Source organism: Chionomys nivalis, chromosome 17 (assembly GCF_950005125.1).
Source record: "Chionomys nivalis chromosome 17, mChiNiv1.1, whole genome shotgun sequence".
NCBI lineage: Eukaryota > Metazoa > Chordata > Mammalia > Rodentia > Cricetidae > Chionomys > Chionomys nivalis.
The window spans coordinates 36158863-36181118 of record NC_080102.1 but is presented as its reverse complement, the minus strand read 5'-3'; the positions used below and the strand labels follow the sequence as shown (position 1 = coordinate 36181118).

General features: G+C 53.0%; 1 protein-coding gene across 1 annotated transcript in view; it reads left to right on the top strand.

Annotated features, from left to right (window-relative positions):
- Positions 1-21642, top strand: part of Cacna1i (calcium voltage-gated channel subunit alpha1 I) — a 112438-nt gene extending 90796 nt beyond the window's left edge. The window contains exons 25-37 of the mRNA XM_057791404.1: positions 103-295; positions 951-1102; positions 2310-2419; positions 3014-3147; positions 4215-4285; positions 10954-11032; positions 11565-11686; positions 12242-12610; positions 12848-12994; positions 13906-14109; positions 14759-14927; positions 16536-16729; positions 17882-21642. Coding sequence (XP_057647387.1) covers positions 103-295; positions 951-1102; positions 2310-2419; positions 3014-3147; positions 4215-4285; positions 10954-11032; positions 11565-11686; positions 12242-12610; positions 12848-12994; positions 13906-14109; positions 14759-14927; positions 16536-16729; positions 17882-18529 — 2592 coding nt within the window. The 3' untranslated portion in view covers positions 18530-21642. The remainder of the gene's footprint in view (positions 1-102; positions 296-950; positions 1103-2309; positions 2420-3013; positions 3148-4214; positions 4286-10953; positions 11033-11564; positions 11687-12241; positions 12611-12847; positions 12995-13905; positions 14110-14758; positions 14928-16535; positions 16730-17881) is intronic.
- Positions 21643-22256: the final 614 nt, after the last annotated feature.

The window sequence follows — 22256 nt, the reverse complement described above, 5'->3', positions numbered from 1 at the left end:
TGTCCTAGCCCCCCCCTCACACCGAGGCTTGGTGAAGTCGAGCGCGCGTCTGTGGCCTTGTGTAGATCAGCCTCCTCAGCCCTCCTTCTGCCTCCCCTGCAGCCTGTGACCAACCACAACCCCTGGATGCTGCTGTACTTCATCTCCTTCCTGCTCATCGTCAGCTTCTTCGTGCTCAACATGTTCGTGGGCGTGGTGGTGGAGAACTTCCACAAGTGCCGGCAACACCAGGAGGCCGAAGAGGCGCGGAGGCGCGAGGAGAAGCGGCTAAGGCGCCTGGAGAAGAAGCGCCGTAGTGAGCAGATGGTGGATGCTGGGATGGGCAGGGTCTCTCTACTCACACTGGTGCCTACTGGGCGGTGTCCTAGCGGGCACCTGATTGAGGCCTGTTGAGTCTTTGGAACTGGAAGGGAACAAAAGATTTAATCCATCTTCTGCCCATGGCCCAGCCCCTTTCCCTGACATCTACTTGTGCAGGTGACCTGAGGCCATCAGTAATGACACCATTTCCTACCTGAGTGAAGCCCCAGGTTGTCCAGTGTAGGCAGAGATAGAGGAGGCCTTCCCTGTGGGCATCACTGAGTGGGAACTTTCAGAACACACATCTCCTCATGTTCTCTTTCATGCAAATTGTGTATAGTTTTGGGGACAGTCATCCACCCCTGGATAGTCAAGCTTAGGACCCTTGTCTCTGCCTATCAGACCTAGAGTCTTTATCATGGGCCTTTTGGGTATTTAGAAATAATGTGTGCCCTGTCTCTGCTACCTGACCCCAATATCTCCTGGTTTCCCTCTTGGTGGGTGTCCTGGCTGGTAGAGGAATACCAACTCTCATCCCGGATCTCGTATGAGAAAGCATGCTTCTCTCTTGCTTTCTCCCCGCTTTGTGCTCCTCTCTCTGCTTGGTCCAACCCTGTATGGTCTGTGCCGCTCTCCCATGCTCCTTGCAGAGGCCCAGAGGCTGCCCTACTATGCCACCTACTGTCCCACAAGGCTGCTCATCCACTCTATGTGTACCAGCCACTACCTGGACATCTTCATCACCTTCATCATCTGCCTCAACGTGGTCACCATGTCCCTGGAGCACTACAACCAGCCTACAGTGAGTCTTGGGGTCACCATCTAGTCTAAGGTCACATGGTAAGAACCAGCCTTAACAGGATCCCACCTCAGGGACAGGGTTGGGTAGAGGGCCAGCTGACTGTGGCATCCATGATGTCCCTCCATGATGTGCTTATGCCAGGCACTTGCGGGGAGGAGATGCTGGTGAATTAGAAGCTTGAAAGAAAAAGACCATTCCTTCCAGGAGTGTAGGGGAGGTGGCATTGGTGAGCGGCCTAGAGCACAAGTGGTTACAGTGTGTTAATATGGACTGTGCAAGGCATGGTGTGTGTTTTAATCCTCACAGTGTTTTAATCCTCCTCACAATGCTAGGAGAACCTTTGTCTGGGGATTTCAGACGAAGAGGTTGAGCCTCAGAGAGTAGATAGCAGAGAGAGAATTGGAACTTAGATTGTGTTCAAAGTCTACTGGGTTCTCCACTGCCCCCTGAGTATCCTGGGTCTAGGGATTGTCTTTCTGGGGGCAGGTCCATGGCAAGCATCCTTGGGGTCAAACAGCATTCCTGAGAAGAGTTTGAGGGGAAGGAGCTTTCTAAAAGACTCCTCTTGGCAGAGTTGGCAGGAAAGGTGGAGCCAAGTCTCCAAGTGAAGAATTAGCATCGTATTTTAGTAGACAGAGAAGACTGTTATGAAGTCAAAAGGAAGGGAACCTTGGCAGAGTGAACAGTAATTTTAGAATTTCCAAATTAATGTGAAGAAATGGGATTATTTCAGTTTACAACGACCAATCATTTGTCCTGTGCCCAGCACTGAATTGCTAACTCATTTAATCATCACAGCAGCTTTCTGATAGGCAACTGGGATTATTTTCTAAATTTTTAATTGAAGAAACTAAGTGTCAGAGAGGTCAAGCACTTTCCCAGGTCACAGATTAAATAAGGAACAAGTGCTAAGCCAGTATGCAAATCTATGCAGTCTTGTTTGGGGATCCTTAACCACTATCCCATACTGTCTCCAAAGAGAAGCAACTGGGTCAGGCCAACACAAATAATGAAATAACAATGTGAAATGAATATTACACATAAAGACATAAGGTATGAACAGGAATATAAATAAATAAAAAGGAATAAAGCATTATATTAAATGTAAATAGACTAAACTCTCCACTTAAAAGACAGAGACTCTTTGGTTGTAGAAAAGTGCTGGGGCAGATCATAATCCTGGACCATGCTTCTCTTTTTCCCATAGTCCCTGGAGACAGCCCTCAAGTACTGCAACTACATGTTTACCACTGTCTTTGTGCTGGAGGCTGTGCTGAAGCTGGTGGCATTTGGCCTAAGGCGTTTCTTCAAGGACCGGTGAGTGGCTGAGCCATACTAGGGCAAAGCAGGGTTGGGAAGAAGTCCAGATCTTTGAAACCACCTGAAGGGGCCAGTAACACTTGTCTATTTATGGTCACGGACTCCTAGTTGCTGACTAGATCTCTGGACAGGAAGCAATTAAATCTCATTGGATGGATACAGGTTGTCTCAGTTCATCTCCTGGGGGTCCTCTGTAACCTAAAGATAGAGAATGGTCTGCTTCATACTAACTTTTCAGAGGAAGCAGCTGAGGCTCAGAGAGCTTAACAGACTGGTCAAATGCTACCTGAAGGTAGTTGAGGATATTTAGATATTTTAGGATTTAGACTTAGAAGTTAGAGTCCATGCCTCCTCCCTTTAATAGGCCAGAGATGTTTCTTCAGCTCAGGCAACTCCCTGTTTAGGAAGGAAAAGAAGCACGTGTGTAGGGGGAGGCAGACTCATTGGTACCACAGAGGATGGGTAGAAGCAAGGGTATTCACACATTATAGGAGGCCCCACAGGAGTGTGAAGTGCTGGGAGAAGACCCTGCACTCACCGGTGCCTGAGCTACTATGCTTTCCTCCCAATTCCCACTGCCCTGCTGTACAGATGGAACCAGCTGGACCTGGCCATTGTGCTACTGTCTGTCATGGGCATTACACTGGAGGAGATTGAGATCAATGCAGCTCTGCCCATCAACCCCACCATCATCCGTATCATGCGTGTTCTGCGCATCGCCCGGGGTAAGTACGAGACAGGACAGGACAGAGACAAGCAGGGTCAGGAAGGGGACTCCCCATTGCCTAGGGGAGAGCATGTAGGAACGGGGTGAGAGACAGAGCATGTGAGTGAGAGGGGTCCTCTGCTGAGTAGGGCAGAGCAGGTTCCAAAAGAAGCCCTCATATCATCCATATGTGTGCACAGCCTCCTGCACACTGAGCTGCCCACCCCCATACTTGTGTGCACCTCTGCTTCCTCGTGGTAACAAAATCCGTGTGGTTGAGTCTCAGGCTGTACTCTGAGGACTCAATTCCAGGTTAATGTGCTACCTGGCACTTCTCCAGCACCGTAGCAGGGCATAGCCCTCAACGTGTCTTGTAATCCTCCTTTTTCCTCCCCCAGAATCCCTTCTCTCATCTCCAAATTTTCCCTACTTTTTCAAAATCTTATTGCCACAGTGATGGCTGGGTGCTTCTTGATCCTCTGCCCACTTCCTGCCCATTGCCTTCACGTTCTAAAGAGAGAGACGTGCAGAAACTCTGTGGGTGACACCAGAGTCCTTTTTAGCCTAGAGGGACAGGAAGGGATGTGGACCCTTGTGTCAGCCATCTTTGACACAGCAGATACTGGCTTGTCCATCCACACACTCATGTCCCCTCACTCCACTGTCCGTGTTTTGTGGTCTCGGACTTCTCTGTACCCATTTTGTGTTCTGTTTTGTTCATAAACCCCTCACTCTGCAGCTGTACCTTTTTTAAAAAAAATACTTATCTGTGTACTTTGTGTAAATGAGTATTTTGTCTGTGTATACATCTATACACCAGAAGAGGGCATCGGATCCCATGGGACTACAGTTATAGACAACTGTGAGCCACCATGTGGGTGCTGGGAATTGAACTCAAGACCTCTGGAAGAACAACCAGTGCTCTGAACCCTGCAGCCATATTCCTGTGTGGTGCCCAAGAGGGAACCCTGGTCACATGCTGCCCTGTGTCCCCTCTCTTCCCCGAGTTCACACACTTGCATGTACACAGTCACGTGTACACACTCATAGCCTGGACTAACAGTCAGGGCTGAATGTCACCCGCAGTGTTGAAGCTGTTGAAGATGGCCACAGGAATGCGGGCCCTACTGGACACGGTGGTACAGGCTCTGCCCCAGGTAAGAGCCACACCCTCATGGATCGAGGGTTTGTGTGGGACTGGGCCTGGAGGGATGCAGGCTTCGATTTTCCTCCTCTCCAGTCCTGCCAAGACTCAGGGCAGTGTCTGCTCCCTGGTAAGTTATCTGAGCCTCTCCTGCTTCTCTTTGGGAACTCTTAACATGGTTACCAGCATCTACTCTATGTCCAGCCTTATGAGGACTCTGAGGCTCTCTTCAGTACTTTTTAGGAGCCCCTAGGTTTGTAGGGGAGCTAGACACCTCAGGGTCTTATGGGAAGAGGCCTGTGTTCTGCTCCCAAGAGGGAGGAGGCACAGATTACCCCCTAGGAAATCAGGGAAGGAAACTTTGGAGCTGGGCCTAGAAAAGTGGCTTTCTGGGAAGATGTCATTTAATGGACGATGAGGTCCCCATACAGCCTTCCAGGGGCAGAAGCACAAGCCCCAGGCTGAGTGAGAGGACCGTGTCCCTGTCCAGAGGAAGGTGAGCTGGGATCTGGCTCACAGAGTGGGGCATTTGTCTTCTCCCCAGTACTGGTGCTTGGGCAGCTATAGTCCCTCCCACTGCACGCAGTCATGCCGAGTGCCTGTGCTGAGCTGACCCTTGCACACACAGTGCACACATCATTCATTATGATGCCCGTAGGGAACTTTATGCCTTGAGAACTGTTCTTGAGTTTGGTGTGAGCTTCCCAGTGTCACAGGTAAGCCCACCAGAGACCACCACAGGCACTCTTAAAGCTGGAAATATAAAGTCCTTATCACTGTCCAGCGATGCATGGGGAGCTCGCCCAAATCATGCAACCCTAAGCTCTTGTATTTTTGTTTTTTCAAGACAGGGTTTCTTTGTGTAACAACCCTGGCTGTCCTGGAACTTGCTTTGCAGGCCAGACTGGCCTTAAACTCACAGAGATCCACCTGTCTTTGCCTCCTGAAGGACAGGGATTAAAGGAGTTGCTACCTGGCAGCTCTTGGATTTTTATGCAGATAAAGCACATTCTTGTCGGTACACTTCAGTTAGCAAGAAGCGCAGCTCAGAAGAAAAAGGAAAACAAGATTTGTGCAGTTAGAGACTTCCTTGGAGCTATGGATCGGGTCTTTGATGGATTAGGACTTTGCCCTCATGTGGGCAGGTGCTGGGGCCTATGTGCTGGATTTAAGGTCAGGATGGTGCCTATAACATGGTCTCAGTGTGCCAAGGTCTGGAAGCCTGTTACATTCCCTACTGGTTCTATGGGCATGAGTCAAACTGGCGTCATCTTGGGGCAAGGGGTTACGTTGTCCTCTTAGCGCTAAGAATTTGAAAGGATTTATTCTTTGCTTTATATGGTTGAGTAGACAGTTGAGCAAGCAGGGTCCTCCAGTGCGGACTAAGGACGACAGGATTGCTGGCCCAGCAATGGCCTTAAGTGGAGTGGTTAACCAAGGGACCAGAAGAACGAGGACCGATGCCAGTTGTCAGATCCTTGATGTCTTTTTCTCTTTCTTCAGTGTTATTTCTGACCATGGCTAAGCTCTCTCTAATCACCCTGACTGGTTGGCACAGAAGCAGCAGTTTTCTCCTGGTGCCCTGCGGAGACCTCCTTGTTTTGGTGTACAGCCTCCACTAAGGAATCCACCTGAGTTTCCAGATGGGGACCAGAATTTCCCAGATGGTCTAGGTCTCACTCACTTGAGTGCCGAATTCCTTAAAGCTTTTATTCCCTACAATCAAGGCTGAAGTTCCAGCTCCAGCGGAGCCTGTGATTGCATTCCTCCACCGATAGGGGAAGGAAAATGGGGATGGCTTGCCACGCACAGGGCAGCCCACCATCTAGATTTAAGTCAGCCCTGCCCAGTTCTTCGTCACAGATGAGTACCTGTGGAAGGGCACACATAAGGACTCAAGGAGTAGGGTCTCCTCCAATGCAAACTGTTCAGAAGATACACACTTGGTTAAGCTATTCACGTGTGCAAGCCAAGTAGTGGTTGGGGCCTGGAAATACACTTGCTTGCTGTTCTTGGAGTTAATCTACCGTGTATGGCTACAGGAATCTGCAAAGGGGGAGTTACCTAGGGGGCATCTTAGTGCCACTGAGCAGTCTTTTCTTGGTGGTCTCCCAGGATGAGCTTAGGTTGGTCCCATTTACAGTTTTCAGGAATGGAAGTAGAGTGTACTGTTTGACTAGTTCCTATCCCAACATACTATGGGGTTTGGGATGCAGAGGTAGCCAGAAGACATTACCTGTCCTGTTGAGAATGGCTCGGGAACCAATATACTCCCTCTAGCATCCCAAACACTGAGGGGCTGGTTTCTGCTGCTTCCTGGACCTTTACCCTCCATGATCGCTGAAGGAATTCCTGCAGCTATTGGAATTTTGGGGTTTGCCACCTTAGGGAGCTCATATTCCAGGGGTACCAAGATGGGCCAGTTTGGGGTACAACATTTAGGACCTTTGCTAGATTTTGGGAAAGTTTGGCCATGAAAGCCTGGACCCCAGGGAGAGGGGCAATCTGAATCTGAGCCAACTCTTGGGGGAGTTTCTTGGTGACCACTGAGGCCATCTCTGTTCAGGTAAAATAGGTTTCCACTCATCTAGAGAAGGTGTCTATGTAAACTCACAAATATTTATACCCATGAATTGTAGGTTTTATAAAGTCCGCTTTCCATGGTTCCCTGCTTCCTCAGGCATGGACTCCTTCTGGGCTTTCCTTCCTCCTTTGGGATTCATTCATGCTTAATACTTCTGGACACAGGGTCTTTGACAAGATTGTCTATTGGAAGGATGTCATATCTGGACCTGAGTGACTTAGCAGTTACTGACGCTGGTTACTTAAGCAGTTTTGGATGCTCCCAGGTGGGTGGCCTGGTAGAGTTTGGTGACCATTTGTCTCCTGATAGCATCAGGGAGTACAGGTCTCCTGTCTGGCAAGACCCACCATGCATTTGCTTCCCATTTGATATCTCCCATCTTTGACCACTTAGTTTTTTTCCTGTGCGTAGTTTGGGCACTTGAGAAATGTGGGTTCTGTCAGGGTAACCAAGATCTGGAGAGGCCCTACTGGTTCCCTTGGGCCTTTAGGGAATCCCCTTTTTGATGCCTATGACGGTGGACAATGGCTACTTGGTTTTGGCAAGAGCTAGGATTTTTTTTTTATTTCCTTTCCAGTCAAGGTGGAGTCCCCTTTCTTGATTGAGGGGTCCCATGGACAAGGACTGTGATAAATGATGGCTTTGTCCTTCTCCCAGTGTAGTTAATGCCAGAAGCCGAGCCCTTTGTGCCGAGGTCCCACACCATCCTGTCCAAGGTGACAACTGCATCCCAGCATATGTGATTCTGTCTTGAACAAAACTGCTCCCATCAGGGTACATTGCCTCTCTGGCTTCTCTCAGTGGGACATCTGGTAGGTCAGGTGTGGCAGATTGGATCTCCTCAGTCACTTCCAGGCAGTCATGGAGGGGCTCTGTTGGGTTATCATCTGGCAACAGGCTGGCAAGGCTGATGACTTTTACAGAATCCGATATGGGGCTGGTCCAGAACTGCCTGACAGGGCATTATCGGGGTATCGGAATTCACTCATAGGGCATTATCAGTGTATCAGAATCCACCCTTTGGGGGTTCCCCTTCAGCAAGGCCTCTGCAGAGGAACAGGGTGGTTAGGAACAGTTCCTGGCCCAAGTTCAGCTTGTTGGCTTCTCACTAACACGGCTGTAGAGACAACTGCCCACAAACTGGCCGACAGGCAGAAACAGGATCTAGTCTTTTGGATGGTAGGCTTCTGACTTCTTCCAGGGTCCAAGTGCCTAGGCCTCATTCACATACAAATAGAAGGACTTAGAGACATCCACGAGGGCTAGGTTGGTGCAGAAATGAGGGTCTTCTTCAAGGCCTCAGAAGCTCCTCATTCAGGATCAGTCCATTGTAGTGACTGGGTGCCCCCACAGTGGTACTGGTATACAATGGTTTAGGTACCTTCGAGATCTCGGGTATCCACAAGCGGCAGTACCCGACCTTTTCAGAAATTTTTGTTTGTTTGAGGTGTGTGTGTGTGGGAATAGTAGGGTTGCCTAGATGTGGCTCTGGGAAAGTGCCCATTTGCCTCCTTCCAACTTGTACCCCCGATAGGTGACCTGGGGTGGGCGCACATAATTGGGCCTTCTTGGCTGAGAGCCAGTATCCTGGGACCTTTATTGTCTCTATCAGGCCCCCATTGGCCTTCTTACATTTTTCCTGTTTCTGAGGCCATCAGGAGGTCATCCACATACTATAACAGGGTGCTTTTTGGAACCCTCTGCCAAAAAGTCAGGAGGTTTTCACTTAAGGCCTGATTGAAGAGTGTGGGAGAAGTTTTGAACCTTCACGACAACCTAGTCCAGGTCAATTGGCTGTAAACCCTCTCTTGGGATCAGTTCATTCAAAGGCAACAATGGACTGGTGAAGAAGGCATCTTTTAAGTCCAGAACGACACATCCTTGTTTTTCTGGTGGCAGGGGACTCAGGAGGGTATAGGGTCAGGAACCATGAGTTGGGCTGTATCCACCCTTTTGTTTATCTCTCTGGGATCCTTCATAGTTCTGTAGTCCCTAGTGCCTGGTTTTGAACCGGGAGCAGGGAGTGTTCCAAGGGGAATGGCAGGGGATGAGGATCCTTGCTTTCTGTAGCCTGGCATTGAGTTTAACAACCCCGTTTGGTTTCCTGGTTCACAGGATACTGTTTGACCCATACTGGGCAGTAGCACTTAGTAACTGGATGATAATTGGTGCTCAGTGGATGGCCAGTCCTGGTGGATTATCCTCAGTCCACACTCCAGGGTACTGCTGCTACAAATTCCGCAGGTATCCTGAGGTTTGAGCATCATTTCTGCTCAACTGGCAACCTGGACTGGGCTTTGAGAGATGAGGAAGAGGGGTGAAACATCCCCCCCTGCAGCGGAACACAGCGCATAGAGACCCGGCCATCCATTTCCACATGGTTGGAATCAAGGAGCAGGGAGATCATCCTGGGAAGGGGGTGGGCGGGGGATGCCATAGCAGGTCTTCGGCTCTGGGACAAAACACATGGGGGCATTGTGCTGTGGACTCTGTGTGCCATAGGAGTATTTGGGCAAGGGGGCTTCAAGCAGAGCTGCCTCTGTGAGGGGACTGGAGGAAGGAAAGGCTGGAGGCAAGGAGGCAGATGAGGAGGACTGCTGAGGCTCTCAGACCCCGAGGGCCTGAGGGTGAGGTAGGGGACTGATGGGAATGATGAGGACCCGCTCCTGGTTAGGAAACACCACCGGCTAAGTCCAAGCAGGGCAGAAGATGAGCTCTTTGGGCCTTGGTGAGACGGAGCCTTCCTTGGCTGTCAGGGCCACACACTGTGGCTGGCAGTGTCCACTAAATGCTTGCGTCCTTAATGAGAAGGATGTTATTAATTAGTCTGCGTTCCTTGTGGAGTGGCTGGGAAGGAAGGCCTCCTCTAGAGCGGTCTGTGATCCACAGGGGTTTACTTTATAGTGATTACCTCAACCACCGCCTGGCTCAATTTACAGGAGCCTTTGGAGGACCAGGAGGGATTTTCTTTGTAGGGCAGGAATGCCTTTTGGCTCATCCGTAGCGTGAGGTAAAGGCAGTCTCCCACTGACGCGTGGGTTTGAACCAGGCTCGGAATCTGGGGCATTCTGTCCTGTAGGAGCCATGGGACAGGGGTGGCTACATTTGCAGGAGGCTCCTGGGACCACGGCTGTGTGTGATTCCTCTCCTAATTCCTTTTTATGACCAGCCTTGTGCTGGCCTGTGGAGGCAAGTCTGACTTCATCCAGTTGTTTCCCAGGCTAACAAAGGACTTGAATCTCTGACCCATTACTTGAGATCCATGTGATTAAATAGGTCCTTCAGCTCTCAGTCTGTCTCATTTTCACTTGAGATGACTGTAGATTCATTTGAGGGTGGGTGGATGGTGCATGTGTGTGTATACACATGTGTGTGAGGGTGTAGCAAGCGTCTAGTATCTTCTATTATTTTTCTACCTTGCTTTCTTTCTTTTTTCTCATTCTTCCTTCCTTCCTCTTCTTTCTTTTTTCTTTTCTTCTCTCTCTCTTTTCCTCCCTCCCTCCCTCCCTCCCTCCCTCCCTCCCTCCCTTCCTCCCTTCCTTCCGTCCTTCTTTTTCTTTCAAGGCAGGGTCTCTTCCTGAGCCTGGAGCTCATGAATACCTGGTCCATGAACCCCAGAGACTCCTGCCAGTCTCTGTCATCAGCCGGGCAGATGCACATCGCTGTGCCCAGCTTCTGCGTGGCTGCTGACTGCAGCCAGGTCCCCTTGCTTGCACACTTCACCCACTGAGTCATCTCTACTCCCTCATAGGTTTCTGGAACAAGTGATATTCTCACGGCAAAGACTTTAAACATTCAGTTCTTGTTCGGTAACCTATGATTCATTAGTCTTGCCCTTCAGGAGGTTACAAGGAGACAGCAGACATGGATACTCAGCCCGGTGTAACAATACAGCTGCCCTGAGCCTGGCCCTGCCTCTGTCACCCTGACCTGAGGTCCTTCACCTCTACCCCCTGCTCCAGGGATCCCTCACCTTCCCTGACCTCCTCCAGACCTAGGACTACTCTTCCCCACTCCCTGTTCTCCCCCAGGCCTCCCTTTTCTCCCCTTGACTACCCCTAGGCCTCTGGTCCCAGTCCAGCCATCTCTCTCCACAGGTGGGCAACCTGGGCCTCCTCTTCATGCTTCTCTTCTTCATCTATGCCGCCTTGGGAGTGGAGCTCTTTGGGAAGCTGGGTGAGTGATGCCTAGGCCGGGCTCCTCAGCCTGCCACCCAAGGCCCTTGTGTGGGGGAGACAGCTCAGAAGCAGGACTCCTCATCAAACCCAATCTTAGCATGGGGTATTTCTGAGGCCTGGCTCATGAGTGTACAGCAGACCTGTGTGGTGGAGTTCTGGACTCAAGCTGTCTGGTCTTCTGGGGAACCTCCTTTCTCTGCTCCCAGCCACTGCCTGTCCCGAACCAGGGCTACCCCCAAAACAGACCAGTCCTGCATATAAAGTCAGTACCAGAAATCAGTGCTCCCTGAGGGGCTGGTCCTCACCTCAGCCCACTACCTCTCTCAGGAACTGACTATTGGACAGAAGAGCCACATGCTCCTAAGACTGAGCCCCCAGGCAGCGCACTACTTCCTTGAGCCTCAGTTGTCCCATCCATAGGCTGGGCACAGTCCACATGCACATGGTTGCAGGGGATAGTTTGAGAGGATGCTGAGGGGTGGCGGCTTGGGGTACTGTTGGTGGACAAGCTGACCACCTCTCCCTCTCAGTCTGCAATGATGAGAACCCGTGTGAGGGCATGAGCCGGCACGCTACCTTCGAGAACTTCGGCATGGCCTTCCTGACGCTCTTCCAGGTCTCCACGGGCGATAACTGGAACGGCATCATGAAGGTATTCATGGGCCAGCTGGGGGGAATCAGGTAGTTTCAAGTCCCGGATGCATCATGGTATGACTGATCCAGACACAGTACTCTCTGCACGCCCAGTATCCTACAGTACACAGGAAGTCAGGGTCCAGAGACGTCCCTGACCTCCCTGACTCCAGAGAAATGGAGTCTTGTTCAGGTCAGGCAGGACCTCCCTGGGCTGGCCTGAAAAGCAGCAATGGGTGCCCGAGGAACCCCATGCTTCTTCTCAGATTTGCTAGGGGCTCTGAGAGGCAGGATCAGACTCAGTAGGGCATGAAGAGGGCCAGGTTAGGGCCCTGCGGACTTGGCTGAAGCTAAGGGAAGCTCAGACTACTATGGGCATAAAGGCGATGAAGGCTGCTAGAACTCTGGAAGGGGATTAATCTAGGTCCCTTGGTGTGCGTGCGTGCATGTGTGCATGTGTGTGTGTGCCTGAGCTCTGGTAGCCTTGTGGGTCCTCTGTGCTATGGAGGTGGGGTGTGTGGCAGGGCAGGTGTGGTGGGTGGCACTGACCCTGCGTGCGGCATCCCTGTGGTAGGACACCCTGCGAGACTGCACCCATGATGAGCGCAGCTGCCTCAGCAGCCTGCAGTTCGTGTCACCGCTGTACTTTGTGAGCTTTGTGCTCACGGCTCAGTTCGTGCTCATCAACGTGGTGGTAGCTGTGCTCATGAAACATCTGGACGACAGCAACAAGGAGGCCCAGGAGGACGCGGAGATGGATGCCGAAATTGAGCTGGAGATGGCCCATGGTCTGGGCCCTGGCCCCAGCCCCAGCCCGTGTCCCTGTCCTGGCCCGAGGCTGCCCACTAACTCACCAGGAGCCCCCGGTCGTGGATCAGGAGGGCCGGGCGTTGGGGGTGACACCGAGGGTCACCTGTGCCGGCACTGCTACTCTCCAGCCCAGGTGGGCAGGGGCTGAGAGGTGAATGGGGCTCAAAGGGCAGGTGCCACGGGGCCAGCTGGGCAGCTGGGCTTGGAGGTGCCCTATCTTTTGGGGTCCCTCTGTGTTCAGCTCTAAGATAGGGTGATCCTGTGAGGCCGTGGGCACAGAGAATGGGAGGGCAGCTCTGCCATACCCACCCCAAAGTCCAGGGACCCAGCCGATAATCCCACCTGTCCCCACCCTGCCCCGTCCGCCTAGGAGACCCTGTGGCTGGACAGCGTCTCTTTAATCATCAAGGACTCCTTGGAGGGGGAGCTGACCATCATTGACAACCTGTCCGGCTCCATCTTTCACCACTACTCCTCACCTGCGGGCTGTGACAAGTGTCACCACGACAAGCAAGAGGTACTGGCAGCCTCAGAGGAGCTGGCTCCCGGGAGTCACCTGGGAGTGAGGTGTTGAGGGACACTGTGGCTCTAGGCCCCTAGAAACATACTGGTCCCACTGGTCATAGTGGTTTGTCTGTGAAGTGTGGCCCTGTGGTGTCGCCTAGAGAGCCGCGCCCTCAGCACCTTGGATATAAAAGGTGTTCAGAAGCTGCTCTCCTTGTGTCCCCTCTGGGGCATTTTGTCCTTTGTGATCCAAGAAAGGGTCCCTGGTGCCTCTTCTTCCCTAGTGACTGTGGTCCCTTGAGTGTCTCAATACTTCTCTTGGGCCTTTTCTCAGAGGCAGCTCATCCCCACCCTGCTCAGGGCCCATCTCCCAGGCTATTTCCAAGAGCTCCTCCTGTATACCTCGTCCCCCACACGTGTGCTCCTGGGCTCAGCCCATGGTATTCTATAGGATCAGTGGCTGTGAGGTCATCCCCAAGAGCTTTGGGCAGGAGCTGGACATGGAGGTTATTCAACTTTCCTGCCCCATGACTGAAACAGATTCCTCAGTCTAGCAAGTCTTGCAGGGACATGCAGCACAAGTCTTGCAGGGACATGCAGCACAAGTCTTGCAGGGACATGCAGTACAAGTCTTGCAGGGACATGCAGTACAAGTAGCCCTCACAGCCCTCAGAGGAGCCATGCCCAGCCCAGCTCTAAGGACTCTTGGTCTGGGGCAAGTGGACAACAGAGCTCCGTAGCTCGCTGTACCGTGTCTTCTTTTGTGTTCAGACACCAAGGTGGGCCACTCAGACCTGTTTTTCATTGGGAGTGGCCCCTGTGCCATCATATATCCCCCAGGCTGGGATCCTACACAGAGTGTGCCCACCATCCATGCCCAGCAGGCCTGCGAACCACTCTGACCACTGCCCCATGTCCTTTCAGGGACCTGTTGCTCAGCGCTCCAGGCCCAGGCTGCCCCATCCCAGCCCCAGGGTGACCCGAGGCCACCACCTCCCCCTGCAGGTGCAGCTGGCTGAGACAGAGGCCTTCTCCCTGAACTCAGACAGGTCCTCGTCCATCCTTCTGGGGGATGACCTGAGTCTTGAGGACCCCACAGCCTGTCCACAGGGCCCCAAGGAGAGCAAGGTAAGTGGCCAGGAGTTCCTTACATTTTTCTCCATGTGCGATGCCAGTTAATCTGGCCAGGTTGGGCTCAGGTGGGCACAGTCTAGGTAACTGAGGCCACATCTTCTGTCAGACACAGAAGCAAGTTGCAGGTTGGGATAGCGTGAGCCCATCTGCCTCAGAGTGGACTATTGGGTGACTCTCAAGGAACTTGCAGAACTGAGAAAGTCGGCAAAGAGATGCTACAGCCCTCTGCTCCATGTACAAGACCCCGGGCAGCAGCCAGAGATGAACTCCTCTCCCTAAGTATGAATGTGGAAACTGAGTTCTGGCAAAGGCAGGGGTTCACTTAATGTTCTGCTCTGATGCCTTCAGCCCGAGCGACCACTACATTGAGTTAGCATTTGGTTATAGGTGTGAAGAAGAGCCGGTGCTGTCTCAAGGCCATTAGAGTCAGAAAGGGAGGAGCCAGGGGAACCACAGCTGCCCGGGAGCATCCAAGAGGGCTTCCTAGAGGTCAGGACCTTCCACTTGAGGACTGGAAGGTGGTGACTGCTGGTCAGGTGGAGGAGGCAGGCGAGAAGAAGGGCTTCCGAGGTAGGGATGGGGATAGCTATGCAGGAATCCTGCCTCTGTCTCCCTCAATACCACCTACCTCCCTTACCTGCAGGGTGAGCTAGAGCCTCCGGAAGAGCCCTTGCAGGCAGGAGATCTGGATGAATGCTTTTTCCCCTTTGCCAGTGCGCCAGTGTCTGCAGGCCCAGAGAGCCTGCAGTGCGAGATGGAGGCCATCCCGTTCAATCCCATCCAGTCCTGGCTCAAACACGAGAGCAGCCAAGGTGAGGGTTTCAGCCCTGCCAGCTCCCCACACCCTGATCCTAAGCATCTGCTTCATGAGGGAGGCAGTGGAGGTTCCCCCCACCATAAAGAAGCAAGTGGGGTTCTGAGAATTAGAGACTCAGGCCTGCTACACTGGTAGTAAAGGAGCAGTCGATGAGCTAATGCTAGCTGAAGCCTGGCCTGAAGGAAGCGACATGCTGAGCTTCCTGTGTTCAGTGATGAAAAGGGAGCTAGGTTGCCGCCCACAGCTTTTGTTATCAAGCAGAAGGAAGGCTTACAGATTATTGAGGTGGAATAGAGAATAATCTGAGGGGGACACAGTGACCGGAAGACTGGTGTTTTCAATGGCCCTTTGATAAAGAACTCTATTCCAAACTTCCTTCCACAGCTGGTTTGTGTTTGGAATATAGCAAGGGACTGAGCTGGCTGGCCTGTCACATGTGCTCCCTCTTGAAAGATGACAAGGATCTGGGTGGCATCACTGGTTGGGTGGGGGGAAAGGGAGACAGTCTAACACAAGAGTGACCCCTCAGATCCCAAACTCACCCCAAGATGTCTTTTGGGATGTCTGGTCGACCAGCTTTTCCATGGACCCTCTGTAAAGCCAGTGACTTCTACTGGGCATGATGGCTGGGGTGCCAGGACCCCAAATTTCCTGATCTCAAAATCTGAGCCCAGGGTCTGACCCCAGGCTTGTTCTGATGGAGTGTTCAATTTTCTGTTTATTTGCACATTTCTTCAGTAAGTCGTCAACCTACCAGGACACAGCCTATACAGCTGCCTGGTGACTAGTCACATATTCTGAACCCTACATTCTTTCTTCATTCTGTGAGGTTCAGAGGGGACCGTAGGCAGAGCTACTGGCACTGGCATATAAATGTCTGCCCTGCCTCAGGCTCCTCCAGCCTGGCCTTGTCCCTTTCTATCCACAGTGGAGCAGACCAGGCCCCACCCAGCAGCTTCTACACCATCAGCACAGGGCCTGCCGGGCACAGACCTGAGACTCTACCCTGCGTTGTCCAGGAGGAGGCCCCAGGCCTGACTTAGCCATGTGGAGTTGTCAGGGCCCAAAGGATAATGAGTTTTAGTGATTGAATACCTACTATGTGCATGGTGCTAGGCTAGGTGTTCCATACCTGCTGATATTCCCCACGTCCCTCCTCTTGTGTTAGTTACTGTTCTCACTGCTGTGACCAGGTGCCTGGTGAAATCAACTTAAGGAAGTGCTTATTTTGGCCCATAGTTCAAGGGTCCAGTCCATCATGGCGGAGAAGGCATGACAGCAGGAACAGGGCAGGAGGTCACATGGCTTCCACAGGCAGGAAGCAGAGCGAGAGATGTACGCTGGTGCTCAGCTCACTTTCTCCCTTGCGTTCATCCCAGGACCCCAGCCTGTAGGAGGACGCCACCCACAGTGAGGGTGGGTCTTCTCGCCTCAACCCAATCTAGATATTTCTTCACAGACATGCTCAGAGTGAAGCCGAGGCTTCGAGTTGGAGACTTGCCCAGAGTCTTCTCACAGCCATTGTTGAGTTGCTCACGTGAGGGCTGGTGCTCTGTGCCTGCCTCCTGGGCCGTTCCCAGCACCTCCTCTTCCTTCCCTGCAGCACCGAGTCCCTTCTCCCCGGATGCCTCCAGCCCTCTCCTGCAGATGCCTGCTGAGTTCTTCCACCCTGCTGTGTCTGCCAGCCAGAAGGGACAGGAACCGGGCATGAGTGCAGGGACCCTGCCCAAGATCGCCCTTCAGGGCTCCTGGGCATCCCTGAGGTCTCCAAGTGTCAATTGCACCCTCTTGCGTCAGGTACAGGCACCTCCTGGACTCTGAAGAGCCACGGGTGATGCGTGGGGAGGGGAAGGGAAAGAACAGAAAAAAGCCATGGCAGCTGAGGCTGGGAAAGTTGGGGAACCTCTGAGACTTGAGAGGTGACACCAAAGATGCGTATGAGTAAGACCAGCTCCTGAGAGGCCCCGAGGTTGTCGAGATGACTGAAACAGGGGTCCTAGTTCGAGATGAGGGAAAGAATGGCATTGAGGAGGCTTTGTGGGTGACACAGTGCTGGGGTCAGGGACCATGCCTTGAGTGCTCTTGGTGGGTGGTAGGGGTATCATTGCTAGACTGCTTGTAGACTGTGGATTGCTTGATTGCAGACGGGCAGGTTGGGAAGTGGGAAGTCTTGGCTGTATGGTCGTCTGTATCAGTATGGCTGGAGCCACAGCCCACATGCCAGCTGGGCACAGAGGGCCTCTGGGGCATGAAACAAAAATCCACCAGCACATTTGGTGGGCCATGTGTGATCCCATACAACAGTAGAGGTTGGCCTGCAGGCTTCCTAATAATCACTTAGTGAGACACGGTTAATCTCCAGTTTCACCAGGCTGTGCTCTGCAGCAGGCAATGGACCGACTTCTTGCCTCCCAAGCAGTTCGGGGTTTAAAGTGTGTGTGTGTGTGTGTGTGTGTGTGTGTGCGCACGCGCGTATGTGTTGCAGAAGGAGATGTGTCAGAGCAAATGAATGCTGGGAGTATAATCTGTGGGGAGGTGAGGGGTGGCTGGGGAGCGAGCAAAGGCTGGAGGCTTACCTAGGAGAGAGGATGGAGCAGGGCCATGGGGGAGCTGGTAGAAGGGCTTGTGAAGAAGGGACAGGTGACGGAAGTGATGCTGGAGATGTGGGTGGCTGCGAGTCAGCTGGGAACTATACCAGTGAAGATCTTGTCATTGGACATTGGGACTAGGAAAGATGGCTCAGGCTGCCCAGAGGGGACAGAGAGCCTGTTTGACATTCGCTGTAACTGCCCTGAGAGGTCCCAGGGACTGGTGACATGGCAGAAGGGATGCTGTGGGATCCTGGATATGTTGAGAAGGGAAGCATCCTGGGTCCCCATGATCAGACTGTCCACTAAGGACCAGGGGAAGATGATTCAGGGAGCCTCATCCCTTCTTACCTCCTTGCAGGCTACTGTGAGTGACACATCACTGGATGCCAGCCCTAGCAGCTCAGCGGGCAGCCTGCAGACCACATTGGAGGACAGTCTGACACTGAGCGACAGTCCCCGGCATGCCCTGGGACCACCCGTCCAGGTGCCAGGGCCATGTGCTGGCCTGTCACCGGCCACCCGGCGCCGCCTCAGCCTAAGGGGCCGTGGCTTGTTTAGTCTGCGTGGGTTGAGAGCCCATCAGCGCAGCCACAGCAGCGGGGGCTCCACCAGTCCTGGGTGCACCCACCACGACTCCATGGACCCCTCTGATGAGGAGGGCCGCGGGGGTGCAAGCGGTGGGGGTGCAGGCAGTGAGCACTCCGAGACCCTCAGCAGCCTGTCGCTCACGTCTCTCTTCTGTCCACCACCCATGCTGCCACCCCCGGGCCTCACCCCCGCCAGGAAGTTCAGCAGTACCAGCAGCCTAGCAGCTGGACCTGGCCGTCCTGGCACCACAGTCTCAGCCCGCGGCCTGGCCAGGAGCCCATCATGGGCTGCAGACCGCAGCAAGGACCCACCAGGTCAGGCCCAGCTGGCCTCAGGCTTGGGTTCCTCAGCACCTGAGCCACAGCCACCTCCTGGGGAGCTGGAGTCAACCGATGCTGCAAGCAAGAGGAAAAGATGAGGGGCCGCAGGGGCTGCGGGGGACCTGCCAGCTGCTGTCCAACCGCCTGCCCCATCTTGCCTTCTTTTACCTCAGGAGCCAGGGAGCAGACAGCAATACTTTGCCCACACCTGGGAGTGGCATAGGGGCCAGCCAGCGCCGGGCCACTGGGCAGGCGACTGAGGAGGGTCTGGGTTAGCTGAGGCTCAGATACGGCCCCATCCGTGGCCCTTCCAGTGTATATGCAGATGTATACATATATATATAGAGACAGACATATATTTATTTATTTTTTTTACGGAGAGCTTATGAATTCCAGAAAGTGCTAAAGTTGAGGGTGTGCAGGCCAGGGCCCAGACGGGGGTCTCGTCTGTTGATTAGGACACAGACCTGCACAGCACAGACGCTCCTGCTGTGGCTTTGGTGGCTGTAGTTTCGGGTATCTCCCTCAGTTGAGAGCAGCTTGGGAGGACGTTCAGGGCCCAGGAGACAGAAGAGAAGCAATTCAGGGTGCACTTTTTTTCCCTTTTAAAGAGGAGACGCTGCTAAGATCCCCAGCCTCTACCCACATGTCGGGGTGTCAGTCTTGTCCCTCTGACTGTCATGTTGTTGTGGAGTCTTTTGTAGACACTCTTGACACACAGACTTTCTTAGTTAGCCAGTTAGACGTTCTCTTTAGAAAAACTGTGTGGGGGGGATTTTAGTCTTATTTCTTAGAGCAGGGTTGGGGAACAGGGCATTTCTGAAGCTGGGCAGGGGGCTCAGGATTTGGGTAAAGTTTTGACTTCTGTGAGTACTTGGGGCGGGGTGGGGCAGATCAACCCCTCAGGAAGGCAGCAAACAGGAATAATTCATGCAAGAGAGAGGGCAGGTGAAGGGGTCCCCGGATCGGCTTGGGTTGTCAGTTACACGAGAACTTTCTATTTTTTGCCCTCCATGAAGGCCTCAAATTGCAGCAGTTCCTGGGGATTATGGTCACCCACCCTAATCAACCCCACCCCTGCCCCAGGAGTATTTGGGGTAACAACAAATCTAAAGGGGTCTCTGAGCACCTGCCTAAAGCCTGGCTCCAGCCTTTCCCCACCCCAGCACCCTTAGCTCCACCGAGTTACCCGGACATTCATATCCTCCCACTCCTGCGTACCCTTGAGTATGTCTCGCTGTTTCAAGCTGCACGTCGGGTCTCCTGTGGTAGTGCTTTCCGGAGGAGTTCAGGATGGGTGTTTTTTTTTTTTTTTTTTTTGGATTTTCGAGACAGGGTTTCTCCGTAACTTTTGGTTCCTGTCCTGGAACTAGCTCTTGTAGACCAGGCTGGACTCGAACTCACAGAGATCCGCCTGCCTCTGCCTCTCGAGTGCTGGGATTAAAGGCGTGCGCCACCACCGCCCGGCTGGTTTTTTTTGTTTTTGTTTTTTTTTAAATTGGAATGGTTACCCATTTATTTAAAAAACTTACTCTGTATTGAGCCCTTGACTTTCACAGGCTCAGCTCTTAAGTGGGTGGGTTTATAATCAGCCTGAAGAAGGGTGGGGCCCACTGCTGTGGGCGGCCTACTGACATGGGCAGTGATGTGGGGCGCTCAGCCACATCGCTGAGGGTTGCCGTGGGTCCTGCTAAGAGCATGTGCATCTCTTGTCCCTGCTCCCAGATTCTGACTTCACAGAAGTGGGCTTCTAGCCAGGCTAGTGAGCAGCAGCTGTGTTTGTAGGCTCTGGGGTGTCCCCATCTGGCACAGGGACCCTGGGATCAGGGCACTGTGAGGAAGCAAAGAGGAGAGGATTGTTGAGGGGTACTGCCTGCCAAGTGCTTAGAGGCGAGGAGTGGGAAAGTGGTTGTTAAACTCACTTTACACATGGGTAAACCGAGGCTCTGGTTGAGTGTAGCAAAGAGCCCAGGTCACCTGTGAAGGGCACTAGCTCGAACACTTGGACTGTGCACACACAGCCGTGGTTGAAGGGAGGGTGACTCCAGGAGCCCAGTGTGGAGTTGACTGGGGTAGAGGGCTGGGCGGGGCCCATGGTCTTCAGGCTTTACAACGGTGGTGTTTGCTAGCATCTTCCACCCTCTGCTTTCTGGATACAATGCCAATCATCTAGCTCGATCTTCAGGCTGCCCCTGTGTGCGTGTCTGTGCTTATGTGGCTCTTCACAGCCAGCTTTCTCCCTGTCGTGCCTCTGAGGCTGGGTGCAGATGTTCAGGCATCTATACCTTCACGCTGAACTGTGTGACCCCAGAGCAGGCAGATGTGTTGAAGGCTGTTTTAGGGAAATGGGCAAGGTCTAAGCAAGGGCTGTAGCTAGGTACAGCAGGGCATCTAGAGAAGCACAGAAACTACCCAGGGTGGGTTTTTCCAAGACCAATCCCAGGTATCTGGCCTTGTGTCTATGAGTGGGGAGTCAGGGGCCAGGAAAGGTGTGAGCTGCTGGCAAGATGGGTTGTAATGGGCAAGGATTGGGCGGGCGCCCCTTCTTCAACACTGTGGCTTGAGGCTGCGGCCTCAGCTAAGCCTGTCCATCACCAAAGCACAAACTCTCCCAATCCACATGGGCCTGGATGTGAAGAGAATGGGAACGCAGGTGCCAGTGCCCGGAAGCTGTCAATTCGCCAGGCTGTGTGGTGTGGGGGTGGAGGGCACACAGCATCTGTAGAGAAGGATCTGGAGCCAGACGGAGCCTGCCCTGCCTTCTTGCTATCTCCTGCTCTGGTCCTGAGGAGGATGAACCGTGAGCAGTACTCACCCATCTGCTTGTCCCCAATATTTCTTCTAGAGCTCACAGCTCCCAGGGTCACCTCCAGCCCCTTTTGCTACTCTGTGTAAGGGCTTGGGGTCTTAGAAGCTGCTGTTTAACCTAGACACACATACTCTTCTTTCCTTTTTTTTTTGTCATTGTGCAATAATCAGTGTCCCTAGCAGAGTTGGGGCCTGAGGGGAGGCAGAGGCCACCTCGTCCTGCAAGCCCCCAGCCCAGCTCTGCTGCTGTGACTCTAACTTCCGGTCACTGTACAGTTTCTACAGTGTGAATGAACTTCCCTCTTAGTTGCTGAAGGCGCTGGTCCCTGCTGGCCCAGATGGCCCGGGCATAGAGAAACCAAGCCGTACCGCCAGCCAGCGTTGTTTTGAATAAAACCCCAGAAACTTACTGAGGACTTTCTCCATGTCTCTACTCTTCCTTCCCTGCAGGGTTGGGATCGTGCTGGTCCTCCACCTCCCCGACCCCGCCAAGGGAAGCGTGATAATGTCTTCATCCTGCAGCTGTGGGGTCTGGGTTTTGGGGGATTCAGAGACCCTGTGGAAGGATCCCCTTGTAATCAGGGTCTGGTGGGGCTTCAGGGCTGGAAATGAGGCGGGGAGAGGTCAAGCTGCTTACCCTTGACACTACAGCCTGAATTCATAGAACTGGTACTACGAGGGCTCACGGCTACAAAGCACAAAAACCCAACTCAAACGGGCTTAGAAGCAAAAGATGGAGGGCTGGAGCAACGGCTCAGAGGGAAGGAGTGCCTGCTGCTTGTCTTGGTCACTGTCCTATTGCTGTGACCATGGCAACTCTTACAAAGGAGAGGGTTTAGCTAGGGCTGGCTTACAGTTCAGAGGGTTAGCTCATTGTTTTCATGGTGGGTAGCCTGGCAGCATGCAGGCAGACATGGTGCTGGAGAAGGAGCTGAGAGCTCTACATCTGGATATTCAGGCAGCAGGAAAAGAGAGTGACCCTGGGCCTGGTTTGGGGCTTTTGAAACCCTAAAGCCC